The sequence below is a fragment of the Ranitomeya variabilis genome, chromosome 5 (genome assembly GCF_051348905.1).
Source record: "Ranitomeya variabilis isolate aRanVar5 chromosome 5, aRanVar5.hap1, whole genome shotgun sequence".
Lineage (NCBI taxonomy): Eukaryota > Metazoa > Chordata > Amphibia > Anura > Dendrobatidae > Ranitomeya > Ranitomeya variabilis.
The window spans coordinates 334170524-334185444 of record NC_135236.1 but is presented as its reverse complement, the minus strand read 5'-3'; the positions used below and the strand labels follow the sequence as shown (position 1 = coordinate 334185444).

Below are 14921 nucleotides of genomic sequence, written 5' to 3'. Positions count from 1 at the left end.
TCCGCAGAGGAAAAAAATGCAGCATGTGCATACAAAATGGGGATTGCATTCTTTTAATAGGATGCTTAATGTGAGCATTTTTTCACTGTTTTATCACATTTTTATAGCGAAAAAAACATGAAAATCCGGAACGTGTGCACACAGCCTTATACCTAAGGGCAAGCAGCTCTGCATTGCATAAAGCCCCTGACTGCCTCTTTTGGAACTTTTCGTTGACCAACGATTATGAAAACCCCTGACGACTTTTGTGAATGGTCTCAAAAGCCCTATGTTATGTTCAACCAGACTTTTAAATAGGGTATGCTGGTGTGCTAATTGTCAATATACAGATTGTAGCCTTTTTGTAAAAATGGAGTTATCAACTCCCAAACGATTTTTCCAGATGTCCCCAGATAAGTAGGGCATCCTGGTGGGTTTAGTTGGCTATCTTTCCCCTCATAAATGTGAAAAGCTGATGTGTATCCGGTTGAACTTTCACACATTTTATAGAGCTTTATTCTGAACTTTGCCCTCTTAGAAGGAATAAATTGTTTGAGGTGCTGTCTTCCTTTGAATTTTACAAGGGACACATCAGTGGAAATGTTTTCTGTTGGGGTGTAGAGCTTTAAGAACTTTTCTGTCAAGTCTTTGATGATGGGTCTGATTTTGATCTTCTGTCATGTTCTGGGGCATCTCTGAGCAGGGATTGACTACTGTCGTTAAAATGCCAAAACCTCATGACCATTTCATGACGGGTCCTAGGAAGAACAGCAGGAAACATAGGGTTGGCTTGAACAGGGCGGTTGGACCAATAGGACCAAATGCTTGTTTTTTTAACAAGCCCCATAGCGAATGTAAGTCCTAAAATTTTTTTCATTTCTAGGACATTAGTTGGTGTCCATAAATTTGACCTAGCAATTGTTTGTAGGACAATAAGCTCTAGCAAGTTATCTGTTATAAATAAATTCAAATAATTGGTCCAAAATTTTCCACCTCCACATTTATACCAGGAATGGCATTAAAATTAGGGATGAATGGAGTAGCCGAATCCAAAGCCTCCCCTCTGGGAAATGCTACATCAAGAGGCAAAGCCCCTTGGACATTGGTGTGCGACAATTCACGAGCACTAGGGATAGCGCTAGTATTGGGCATTGATCCCTGAGTTGGAGACATTTCTCTAGAAGCGCTATTTGCCCTTCTTGTTGTACTGGTCCTTGTGTGTGAGGATGAACCAGAATCACTGCTCATTTCTGAGCTATCACTGTCGCTGCTACTGAAGCCCACAAAATCCACATCAGCCCTAACTTTAGCCTAACAGTAACCCTAACTCTAACAGTAACCCTAACTTTAGCCTAACAGTAACTCTAACTCTAACAGTATCTCTAACTTTAGCCTAACACTAACCCTAACTATAGCACTAAACCCTAACCTGCCTTATCTGTCTTTTTAAGTTTATAGCAAGAGCGCTGACTGACACAGATGTTGCCAGCAGCACATGTAACACTGTTTCTCCTCAAATCTCTCACTTACAGGAGATCTGAGGAGAAACAATGTTTGTATCAGGCAGATCACCCGGGAAAGTTCGTTGCTACAATAAACTTTCCTAGCGATTTGTCTCATTGGCTACTGTGACGCTGACGTCATCAGGACCTGAACCAATCAGATCTCGATGAGGTCAGAAGTCACAGGAAGCATTGTGCACTGGGATGGGATCCCCTTGTTATAAGGTACGTGGGGATCCCAATCAGCACAAAACTGCCAACCATAGACAAACAGCGCTGCACAAAGCCCTGCTAGTGCTGACATTTATCTACCGTCAGGAAGCGGTTAAGGGGTCTATATGATAGAAAATACACAAAAATGACACAATTCTAAAAACTGCACCCCTCAAGGTACTCAAAACCACATTCAAGAAGTTTATTATCCCTTCAGGTGCTTCACAGGAATTTTTGGAATGTGGAAGGAATAAATAAACATTTACTTTTCTTTCACAAAAACTTTTCTTTAGACCTAATTTTTTTACTATCACAAGGGTAACAAGAGAAAATGGACCATGCGTATTGTTATGCAATTTCTCCTGAGTATGCCGATACCCCATATGTGGGGGAAATCTACTGTTTGGGCACACGGCAGGGCTTGGAAGGGAAGGAGCGCCATTTGACTTTTTGAACGTAAAATATGCTGGAATAATTAGCGGTTGCCATGTCGCGTTTGAAGAGTCCCTGATGTGCCTAAACAGTGGAAACCCCCAGAAAGTGACACCATTTTGGAAACTAGACCCCTTAGGAAACTTATCTAGATGTGTATTGAGCACCTTAAACCCCCAGGTGCTTCTCAGAAGTTTATATCGTAGAGCTGGGGAAATAGAAAAATCACATTTTTCCCAAATAAATCTTTTTAGCTCCAAATTTTGCATTTACATAAGGGTAAAAGGAGAAATTGTGCCATACAATTTGTTGTGCAGTTTCTCCAGAGTACTACCTATACCCCTTATATGGGGGAATACTACTGTTTGGGAGTATCGCAGGGCTTGGAAGGGAAGGAGCGCCATTTGACACCATTTTGGAAACTAGACCCCTTTGGGACCTTATCTAGATGTGTATTGAGCACCTTGAACCCCCAGGTGCTTCACAGAAGTTTATAACGCTAAGATGTGAAAATAAAAAAATCACATTTTTCCCACAAAAATCTTTTTTAGCTACAAATTTTGTATTTTCACAAGGGCAAAAGGACATTTTTGCATCGCTTTATTCTGGGAGCTATAATTGTTTTATTTTTCTGCTGATGGAGCTGTATGGCAGCTTGTGTTTTTGCAGGACAAGATGACATTTTCAGTGGTACCATATTTATTTGCATCCATCTTTTTGATCGCGTTTTATTGCACTTTTTGTTTGGCGGTATGATGATAAAGCATTGTTTTTTTGCCTTGTTTTTTTTTTTTATGGTGTTCACTGAAGGCGGTAACTAGTGGAACAATTTCTTAGAGCAGGTCGTTACAGACGCGGCGATACCAAATATGTGTACTTTTACTGTTTTTATTTTCATAAATAAATGTATTGGTAAAATATTTATTTTATATTTTTTTCTTTATTTGGGGATTTAAAAAAAAATATTTTTGCACATTATAATGTATTTCTTTTTAACTTTATTACATTGTCCCAGTATGGGATATTACTATTTTACAGCAGATCACTGATCTGACACTCTGCACAGCAGAGCATCAGATCAGGATCTGACAGGCAGGTAAGGAGGCATGCCAGCACCTGCTCTCAGCAGGCGCTCACAAGCCACCTTCCATTCAGGACCCGGAAGGACCATCTTGGCACCTGGGGTCTCCATGAAGACCATCAGGACAACGCGATTGCATTGCATTGTTCTGATGGAAGTGCGCAGGGAGCCCCCTCCCATTGCTTCTCTATGCCGCTGTCACTATTGACAGCGGCATTAAAGGGGTTAAATGCCCGTGATCGGTGCTAGCACCGATCGTGGGCATTACTAAGGTATGTCAGCTGTCACATACAGCTGACACCCACACGCGATCTCCGCAGCGCTCAGCGTAAGGCCGGCGTCACACTAGGGAGTTTTACGGACATATGAGCGCAGAAAATACGTCCAGAAAATATGCATTGCACACGGCCCAAAGATTCTCTATGGGGCAGCTCCTATCTGCCGTATATTACGTATCCGTAATATACGGTATGTTACGGCCGTAGAAAATCGCAGCATGCTGCGTTTGTCAGCTTATTGCACAAAAAAACGCCAATGATAGTCTACGGGGGCGAGAAAATTACGGATTACACACGAACCATGCGTGTGACTTGCGAGAAATGCGCACCGGTGTTCTATAGAAAAGCCGGCAATTCAGTGCGGTGTACAGTAGAATCACACTGATAGAATAGAATAGAATAGGTAGAATAAATGTGTACACATATATATATATATATATATATATATATATATATATATATATGTATGTCAGTGAGACACACATATATGTATATATATATATATATATATATATATATTTAATTCAGTGCTAGATAGCAGAAAAGCCGGTAATTCAATTGCTGGCTTTTCCTATCTCCTTCACAAACCCGACAGGATAAGAGACATGGTTTACATGCAGTAAACCATCTCATATCCCTTCTTTTTTTGCATTTTCCTCTTTAATAATGTAACAAGTGTCTCTGTGTAAAATTTGGGGTCTCTAGCTATTAAATTAAAGGGTTAAATCCTGGAAAAAATTGGCGTGGGCTCCCGTGCAATTTTCTCCGCCAGAGTGGGAAAGCCAGTGACTGAGGGAAGATATTAATAGCCTAGAGAGGGACCATGGTTATAGGACCCCCCCTGGCTAAAAACATTTGCCCCCAGCCACCCCAGAAAAGGCACATCTGGAAGATGCGCCTATTCTGGCACTTAGCCTCTCTCTTCCCACTCCCGTGTAGCTGTGGGATATGGGGTAATAAAAGGTTAATGTCACCTTGCTATTGTAAGGTGACATTAAGCCAGGTTAATAATGGTGAGGTGTCAATTATGACACCTATCCATTATTAATCCAATAGTACGAAATGGTTAATAAAACACACACATTATGAAAAAGTATTTTAATGAAATAAAAACACATGGTGTTGTAATATTTTATTATACTCTTAATCCACCTGAAGACCCTTGTCACCTGAAATAAAGTTAAAAATAACAAACAACAATATTCCATAACTTCCGTTGTTCAGTCTTGTCCCATGCTGTAAATCCATCTGAAGGGGTTAAATCATTTTACACCCAGGAGCTCTGCTAATGCAGCTGTGCTCCTGCCTGTAAAACTTGGTGAATGAATGGAATGCAGGTGATGTACTGTAGTTACCTCGAGTCGCGGTGATGCGCCCTCTGCTGGATGAACTCATATGAACTCGAGCCTGGGAACTTTTCTGAATATTTTCCCACTTTCGACTCCATTATTAACCTGGCTTAATGTCACCTTACAATAGCAAGGGGACATTAACCCTTCATTACCCCATATCCCACCGCTACACGGGAGTGGGAAGAGAGAGGCTAAGTGCCAGAATAGGCACATCTTCCAGATGTGCCTTTTTCTGGGGTGGCTTGGGGCAGATGTTTTCAGCCAGGGGGGTCCTATAACCATGGTCCCTTTCTAGGCTATTAATATCTGCCCTCAGTCACTGGCTTTCCCACTCTTAAGGAGAAAATTGTGTGGGAGCCCACGCCAATTTTTTCTGGGATTTAACCCTTTAATTTAATAGCTAGAGCCCCCAAACTTAACACACATACACTTCTTACATTAGTAAAGAGGAATATGTAATAAAAGAAGGGATATGAGATGGTTTACTGTATGTAAACCATGTCTCATATCATGTCGGGTTTGTGAAGGAGATAGGAAAAGCCGGCAATTGAATTACTGGCTTTTCTGCTATCTAGCGCTGTATTAAACATAAATATATATATATATATATATATATATATATATATATATATATATCTATCTCACTGAAATATATATATATATGCATATAATATATATACAGTGGGGCAAAAAAGTATTTAGTCATTCAGCAATAGTGCAAGTTCCACCACTTAAAAAGATGAGAGGCGTCTGTAATTTACATCATAGGTAGACCTCAACTATGGGAGACAAACTGAGAAATAAAAATCCAGAAAATCACATTGTCTGTTTTTTTATCATTTTATTTGCATATTATGGTGGAAAATAAGTATTTGGTCAGAAACAAACAATCAAGATTTCTGGCTCTCACAGACCTGTAACTTCTTCTTTAAGAGTCTCCTCTTTCCTCCACTCATTTCCTGTAGTAATGGCTCCTGTTTAAACTTGTTATCAGTATAAAAAGACACCTGTGCACACCCTCAAACAGTCTGACTCCAAACTCCACTATGGTGAAGACCAAAGAGCTGTCAAAGGACACCAGAAACAAAATTGTAGCCCTGCACCAGGCTGGGAAGACTGAATCTGCAATAGCCAACCAGCTTGGAGTGAAGAAATCAACAGTGGGAGCAATAATTAGAAAATGGAAGACATTCAAGACCACTGATAATCTCCCTCAATCTGGGGCTCCACGCAAAATCCCACCCCGTGGGGTCAGAATGATCACAAGAACGGTGAGCAAAAATCCCAGAACCACGCGGGGGGACCTAGTGAATGAACTGCAGAGAGCTGGGACCAATGTAACAAGGCCTACCATAAGTAACACACTACGCCACCATGGACTCAGATCCTGCAGTGCCAGACGTGTCCCACTGCTTAAGCCAGTACATGTCCGGGCCCGTCTGAAGTTTACTAGAGAGCATTTGGATGATCCAGAGGAGTTTTGGGAGAATGTCCTATGGTCTGATGAAACCAAACTGGAACTGTTTGGTAGAAACACAACTTGTCGTGTTTGGAGGAAAAAGAATACTGAGTTGCATCCATCAAACACCATACCTACTGTAAAGCATGGTGGTGGAAACATCATGCTTTGGGGCTGTTTCTCTGCAAAGGGGCCAGGACGACTGATCTGGGTACATGAAAGAATGAATGGGGCCATGTATCGTGAGATCTTGAGTGCAAACCTCCTTCCATCAGCAAGGGCATTGAAGATGAAACGTGGCTGGGTCTTTCAACATGACAATGATCCAAAGCACACCGCCAGGGCAACAAAGGAGTGGCTTCGTAAGAAGCATTTCAAGGTCCTGGAGTGGCCTAGCCAGTCTCCAGATCTCAACCCTATAGAAAACCTTTGGAGGGAGTTGAAAGTCCGTGTTGCCAAGCGAAAAGCCAAAAACATCACTGCTCTAGAGGAGATCTGCATGGAGGAATGGACCAACATACCAACAACAGTGTGTGGCAACCTTGTGAAGACTTACAGAAAACGTTTGACCTCTGTCATTGCCAACAAAGGATATATTACAAAGTATTGAGATGAAATTTTGTTTCTGACCAAATACTTATTTTCCACCATAATATGCAAATAAAATGATAAAAAAACAGACAATGGGATTTTCTGGATTTTTTTTTCTCAGTTTGTCTCCCATAGTTGAGGTCTACCTATGATGTAAATTACAGACGCCTCTCATCTTTTTAAGTGGTGGAACTTGCACTATTGCTGAATGACTAAATACTTTTTTGCCCCACTGTATATATATAGACTGTATATATGTTTTTAAGAATATTTGAGCCGATGGATCGATGATATGTCCATTTTGCAAGCCTGCGCAAAAAAAATCGCCGTACGGAAGCCATACGGATGCCATACGGATGACACACGGATAAATTTGTGCGTAAAAATCGCATCCTGGCATTGAATACAGAACAGTGTTTTGGGACAATTACTGCGTATTACGGCCGTAAAAAACGGACTGTATTTTCATACGCCTAGTGTGACGCCGGCCTCAGGCCACGCGATCACGGCGCCATACTGGTACTGCTCTTTGCCCAAACGCTCCTCCCGCAGAGCAGTACTAGTATGGCGCATGTCACGATGGGATTAAACAGCATCAAAGTATCAATTCTTTTTAGGTATATTTACTCCCAGTCTTTGAAGGAACTCATTAAGGAGAATGTTCCAAATATCTTGGAGAATTAACCACACATCTTTGTGTAGGCCAACACTAATCCTTCTGTTTCTTCATACAGACTACATAATGTTGAGATCAGGGCTCAGTGGGAGTCCTTGTCCTTCTTTATACTAAAGATAGTTCTTAAAAATAAACCGCCTTTTTATTTTTTTCTTCAATGATACACATAAAAATAAGAAGTGTATATTTTATCATAGAAATCTGCCTTTCTCCACCTGATCCTTCATTCTCTGTATTTTCAGTTCACAGTCAAAATTTGTCTTCAGTAAATACAGATTTTCTCATTACTGAGATATATGACACTTGGTCTTCATTACATTTTATCATCGGGGGAGTAGAAAGAACAGACATGCTATTGCAAGTTCCCCTGAAATGACAGTTATTCTTTAATGACATTGGCTGTATGTTTGTGGTCGTTTTACTGCTGCAGAATAAATTTATAGAAAATCAGATGCTTCCCTAATAGCATTTCATGACAAATAAATATCTGCCTGACTTTCTCAGAATTAAGGACACCATTAATATTGACCAAATCCTCAATTCTGTTTTCTGAAATGCAGCCCCAAACCTGCAAGGAACCTCCACCATTCTTTGCTGTTGCTCCAACTCTTTGGCAAGCAAACTGCCTTCTTGTACAACCAAATATTTCAAATTTATACTCATCACAGTTTAGACCACCTGCTGCACTCTTCTGTATCCCAGACTCTATGTTTTTGTGCATTTTTTAATAACTCGGCCTTGTTGCCATGCTGAAGGTATGGTTTATGAGCGCAGTGTTTTTATTATGACCTCTTCTGGACAGATTTCTCCAAACAGAAGATGGATTTAGGGCTCATACTCACATGCGAGAAACTCGGATGAGTCTCACACGTCAATACCCAGCACTGCACCAGGCACTCAGGAGCGGAGCCTGCGGCTGCATGTATTGCTGTGCGGCCTCATGCTCTGATCTGAGTGCCGGGTGCAGTGCTGAATATTGATATGTGAGACTCATCCAAATTTTTCGCATGTGAATATGAGCCCAAAATCTGGGTCTTCTGGATTGTTTCCTTGGCTAACCTCTGCATCTAAGGTCTTTAATGTTGGCCATGTCTTGGTGTTCTAAAAGCTAAGAATTATAGACCGATACTTATCCATCATGCAATACTATCAAAGAGGCATCTGATTAGCTGCAAATTTATTCCACAGCGGTACGACGATCCCAAACATACAACTAATGTAATTAAGAACTATTTTCAGCATAAAGAAGAATAGGAAGTCCTGGAAATAATGACATGGCACCCACAGAGCCCTGAAATCAACATCATCAAGTATAAGTGGCATTACATGGAAGGACAGAAGGGTTTGAAGAATCTCCATGGTTATTTTCTTAAGATGTTTGGACCAACCTTCCTTCCGAGGTCCTGCAAAAATTATGTGCAAAGGTGCCTAAAATAATTGATGCTTTAATGCTGTTTTGAAGTAAATGTATGGTCTCATCAAATATTGATTTGTTACATTCTCTTTTATTCATTCACTTTGTACTTTGCTCATTGAGAGAAATAAATTATTAACACTTTTATTTTTTAAAGAAAACTTATTTTGCAGTATTGTTTTCACACCTGCCTAAACTTTAGTACAGTTCTGTAAATATTTTCTACCTTAACACCTGAATGTCCCACAAATTTTTCACCTTCAGGACCAGACAATTGTTTTCAAAATGTAATTGTCATATTTCAAATCCACAAACATTTTTATTTTCAGATGATACCACATAATGGCATGGTTTTAAAGGAGACAAGTTGTATTTTTTTAATGGGGTTATTTTGGAGTACATATGATTTGTTGATTAAATTAAAAAAAATGTTCAGGGGTATGCAGAAAAATGTAATCTTGGGGTTTGTTTTTTAGATTAAATGAACTAGAATTTTATTTGACTCTCTATTTTTACACTTAGTCATATTTGGTGTACATGCTGGTTCATTCACTCCAGGGATTTTTTTCGTTTAAAAAAAACCCCAAAAAAACTAATCTTCATCAGCATTTTGGATTAAATTTTCATCAGTGTTTGGTCAATGTGTCAGATTTTACCGCCAGAGTTTTATCAGATTTTATTGCATATAAGAAGGTTTCTTAAATGGGTTTTCCCACAAACAAAAGTTCATTTTGTTAACTAGATCATGGAATGATAACAAGTTCCAGAGTTGGATACAATTAAAAAAATGTTGCTGTGCTGAGATAATCTTATAAATGTGCCCCTGCTATGTAATGTGTAATGGCTGTGTCTGACTGTACAGGGACATGGTCTGATCATAACATAGCTCCTGGGCAGGGGCGAGAAAAAGAGTGAATACACACATTACAGCATGGGATCATAGCGAATTGTTTTTGCGAGGTAAAACATCTCCCTGACGGTTTTTAAACACCGTGTTATCTCACAGAAAGAATCATTTGGGATCCCCTGCTGTAATGTCTGTGTACTCTCTTTTACTTCACCCCTTGCTCAGGAGCTGTGGTATGATCAAACCATGTTCATATACGGTTAGACACAGCCATTACACAGTACACAGCAGGGGCACATTTATAAGATTATCTCAGCACAGGAACATTTTATTTTAACACATTTAATTGTGGAAAATATTATTATTCCAAGATCTATTGATTAAAATCAACTTTTTTCTTGGGAAAACCCTTTAAACTTCTCCTATCTAACAAATTTGAAAATTTAACGGGATACAAATCGCACCTGATTTCTGTCCGATTTTTCTTTCTTGACAGGCCCATAGGCATGCATTGGCATATTTGATCCATGATTTGGATCAAAATTTCATGTCTCGATGTTTTGGTATGGGCCACTATGTCCGCAAAAAACTTTTGCATCTGAGTAGCTTAAGAGACAATATCGGGTAAAAGTTCTATCCATGAAAAACATAGATAGTACTCATATGTGAAAAACTGACTTCTGAGTGAGCCCTAAAAAGACAAATATACCTAGACAAAGCCCTTTACTATTAAAACTTTTAGGGGCATTCTCGAAGTGGTGTGGTGTTTATATGTCCCAATTTTGACTATTGAAATAACTGTAAAATTGGAATTACATTAAAAAAAAACAGCTAATACCTAACTAACTTAAATATTATGTATATTCGTACAGTATTTATTAGTCTTAGATACACAACATTTTTTTTTTTTTTCATTGCATTTTATTATCATCCCTTCCAAAGAAACAGCTTGTTTCTTCATAATGGCAAGAATGTGTCAATGAGTACAGCTCTTTGAATGGAAAAGTCTCAGATTTATGCAAAATAAATGTGATGATTCTTACCCTAATTAAATGAAACAGTGTGTGACAGTGAATTAAGGGATGATAAAGGTAATTTGATTCAACATCATTTAGCTCATAGCTAATCTTTGGATTAATGTGTCCTGACAACACTTGCAGTAAATGTACATTTATCAGATTAATTGCCTTCTACCATGTTTTTTTTTCTTCTTAAATAAATGGTGTCTGTTCTGACTAAACAAATTCTAAAAATGATGGTATATAACAACACAACATTATTTTTTCAGTGGTTTAAACAATATATCTGTGTATTTTGAATTTCTAACAAATGTTCAAAAATAGTATTTCCCCACCCAAGTCTCTTTCCTAACAATTAAATACATTTTAGATTATAAATTGTATTCCTATGAACATAGAACATTTTTTTCACACTTACTTAGCAGACTAAGAAAATCTGTGCAGTTAATTGACCATTCATTAAAATAAGTATTACTGTCAATTGTTTTTTAAATCAAGTTTGAAAAAAATGAAAAATATATATTTTTTGTCGTAATAAGAACATCATGTTTCTCAATCACTTCATGACAAGCCATTCTACAGGAATTTATGGTTCTGAATGAAAAAATGATGTAATAAATATATTCAGCTCAGTAGCTGAAATCTTACAACAATGTAGCAGTTGGTATGTGAAATGTATGAAGCCCTATTAAAAGCATTGCATCTAACGAAATTCAAAAATAATTTTAAATGCATTAATCACCCACAAAAATAAATATATAAGTAAAGTAATTCAAAACACTTCCATATTTTTTTTACTGTATCAGTTAATATCTGTTTAAGTCATTAAAAGTTATAACTGATACAGTAAAAAAAATATAGAAGTGTTTTGAAGACAAAGAAATAGTTTATTAGATATTAGCAGTTTAATGAACGTGAAGACCCTTGAATTAATATTGAATGTGTCTGTTAGCTACAAATCTGGGCAAATTTATGGTTCTCTAAGGACTCATGGCAGGAGGGGTAAAACAAGTTTTAGTGCCTCAAAGAAGAACAATCTACATCTGCAGCAGAATGAAGCTGACAGCTGTGGATGAGAAAAAAATATTGAAAAAATCCTTTAGGCTGGTGTCTCCGAAGAGGAATTCAAGAGGGTATACTGTATAAGAAGCCTGCACCGTGTCAAAAAATCACTGGTTATAGCACATTTTAAATGAATTTTGTCAGACATAGGTATTCTCCTAATTATTTATTATTGCATTGACTGGAATTTGATAATATATATGATATTATTATTGTCCATTTCTTTTTTTTCCTAAATACAGTTAGCAAAATAATCCATAATTCTTTTCCTGTTAGAGAGAAATTAAAGGGGGTGTTCTCTCAACAGAAATTGTTTGCAAATCCACAAATTGTGCCATAAATCTCTAACAGGTGTAAGCCCAAGAGGAGGGACCTGCATCTATTACACATTGTCATATCTTATCCTATGATTATATTGTAAATATCTGTGAAAGAGCCCCTTTGAAAGGGTTTATTTTTTATTCCTTAGGCTTGCAGGTGAAAAAAAGAACCAACTCACACATGCTCAACTACCGTAGGTCTGTTACTGCCTCTCTGCTGCTCCCACTTTTTATTGAGAGGCTGGAGTGATAAGGTATGACACCAGGTACCATTGTGGCCAATCACTGGGCCCAGTGAGGGTGCCAAGCCAGTCAGCACAAGACTCGCTGAGCCCAATGATTTCCTGTAGTGGTCACATGTTCTGTAGTTGTTAAGTCACCTTTGCAGTCTACCAACATTGAGTCAAGATAGTAGGAGGGAGGCAGCGCTGGACCAATGGTAAGTGACTATGGCTGAGTTGGATATTTCTTTTTTTATGTCGACAAGCCTAAGGAATAAAAAAATGTTTTTCTTGGAAATCAAAATTAAGAATATCTGTTAGGGCTAGCGGAACGCACCGAGTAAATAAAGATGTTTTTATTGATATTGGTGCGTTCGCAGCCCGGGGTCCACCGTGCTCGAGTACCTGCTGCTAGCAAACGGCGGCACTATATGGCGGTATGGACTAGCTCAGTTAATTCACCGAGTAGCCGTGAAAGCAAAGCACTGTGCCCTGTTAGACTTCACAGTGGCACAGGCTAACTGCCCAAACAGAGAGCAGTCAGTGGTCACGCATGCACACAAAACTCCTCGTCGGAGGTGCCAGCATTCTAGGGGCTTATTTCAGCCAGGTCCCTGAATACATACAAACACAAACTCCTCGCCGGAGGTGCCAGCATTCTAGGGGCTTATTTCAGCCGGGTCCCTGAACACACTCTCACGTGACCACACTGGCGCAAAGCACATAACAAAGAACAATACTAGTGCATGGCCGTGCGGCCATGTGAGCCTTAAATAGTTGCAGCACGTACAGGACCTTCCTAGAAGGACCAATGAGAGGCTGCCACAGAGCGTGAGCACCTACAGGACCTTCCTGAAGGACCAATGGCCTTAGCTGCAGTATCTGATCATGTGACCCTCGATCTCCACTGAGAGATCTTACTCTGGGCATGCTCAGAACGAGAAAAGCAGGACTTAGTCCCAGAAGCGTCTGCTCGCCGCTGCCCAGCACTGACTTCAATGGCAGAAGCAGGAAAGGCAGCAGTAACTTTTTGTACAGAGTCAGACTGAGCGAGACGCTGGGACCGATGTCTCCTCTGAGCAGGCTCCACTGCGGCAGGAGAAGAACGGGAGACCGCAGCGGAGATGGCCCGAGATTCCCCCTGTGCAGAGGCGGGAACTCGACCCCTAACATTATCTTTATTAAATTCTAATATCTGCTCTCTTTTCATGAATTGTGTAGGTGTTCATAAAAATAATCTTTATATTCTCACAAGAGGTACTGTATTATATTATGTTGTATTAAATTATAATATTAGATATTATATACATGATGATTAAGGTAACATACCTTGCAATTTACTGTAGTCAAATAAGTAACAAACATATACCATAAACTTCATTATGTAAAATCTGTGGCAGTTTTCCAAAATAATTGGTATGCTACAAATTCAGCTACTTGTGGTTAGGATTTTCCAACCCCATTCACATATCTGGTCATTTAATATGTTGGTTTTTTATTAAAGAATCCACAGTGAACATCTGTGACAAAACATCCAAGTCTAAATGTACACCTTTACAGTATAGATTTGTCCTGGAACCATATATTTAGTGCAAATAATCGCCATGCTTTGGGAAAAAAAAGTTTCCTAATTTAACAGAAAAGAATGCAATCCCATTCTTGGCTCTAAATGTGTGGTTCCAGCATGGATCCATAATAACGCATAGTACTCCAAGCCTCAAACTCTGTTCCAAATTTTCCCTTGTCGTCTGAGTGCTAGAATGTTTTGCTGATAAAAATAATGTAGTCTACATCACTGTAGTATAAAATACCAGAGTACTGACAAATACCTGACAGACCCAATTATAAGTGAGTAGGAACAGCACCAGCCAATATTGTTGACAATATCTAATATATACAATACATGTGTTACATAGTATGCTGAAATGTGAATAATTGCCAAAGTAAATGTCAGAAAGACACTGAGTCATGGAGTTATGTATATATGTAGATTGAATCATAGACTGTTCTTTCTTTTTTATACAGGGCAACAGCTACTCACAGAGGCCAGGTTATATTCAAAGATGCACTAGCACAGCAATTATGTGAGCAAGGAGGTAAGAATCGCAAAGTATTCAAATTTTAAATATATGTTGTGTTTTTTCAGTTCATGCTTTGGAAATCATTGTGGGGATTTTTTTTATTTATCAAAGAGTAACTCAGATTTTTGTATGCGCTTAAGGCACTTGTCCTCTCACAATCATTGGATCTGTTACCTTTTATCTTTACTAATGAGGGACCAAGGGACTTCAGCTTTAAGGCTAATGGGAGACACTAACATGTCAAAGAACAAATCAGAATGTTAAAAATTATCCAGCCGTCATTTCATGCCAAGAATTTTGGAATAGGCTTTGTTAATAAACCAATTACTTGGTTACTTACTGTAATATAAATGTATATATTTATACATACATCTGTGTGTGTGTGTGTGTGTGT

The 14921-nt window shown here is 38.9% G+C and overlaps 1 protein-coding gene across 4 annotated transcripts in view; it reads left to right on the top strand.

Moving 5' to 3' along the window:
* RELN (reelin) overlaps positions 1–14921 on the top strand; it is a 1394857-nt gene that overhangs the window by 496498 nt on the left and 883438 nt on the right. For all 4 annotated transcript variants that reach the window (XM_077264737.1, XM_077264736.1, XM_077264735.1 and 1 more), the window contains exon 4: positions 14472–14542. In XM_077264737.1, coding sequence (XP_077120852.1) covers positions 14472–14542 — 71 coding nt within the window. The remainder of the gene's footprint in view (positions 1–14471; positions 14543–14921) is intronic.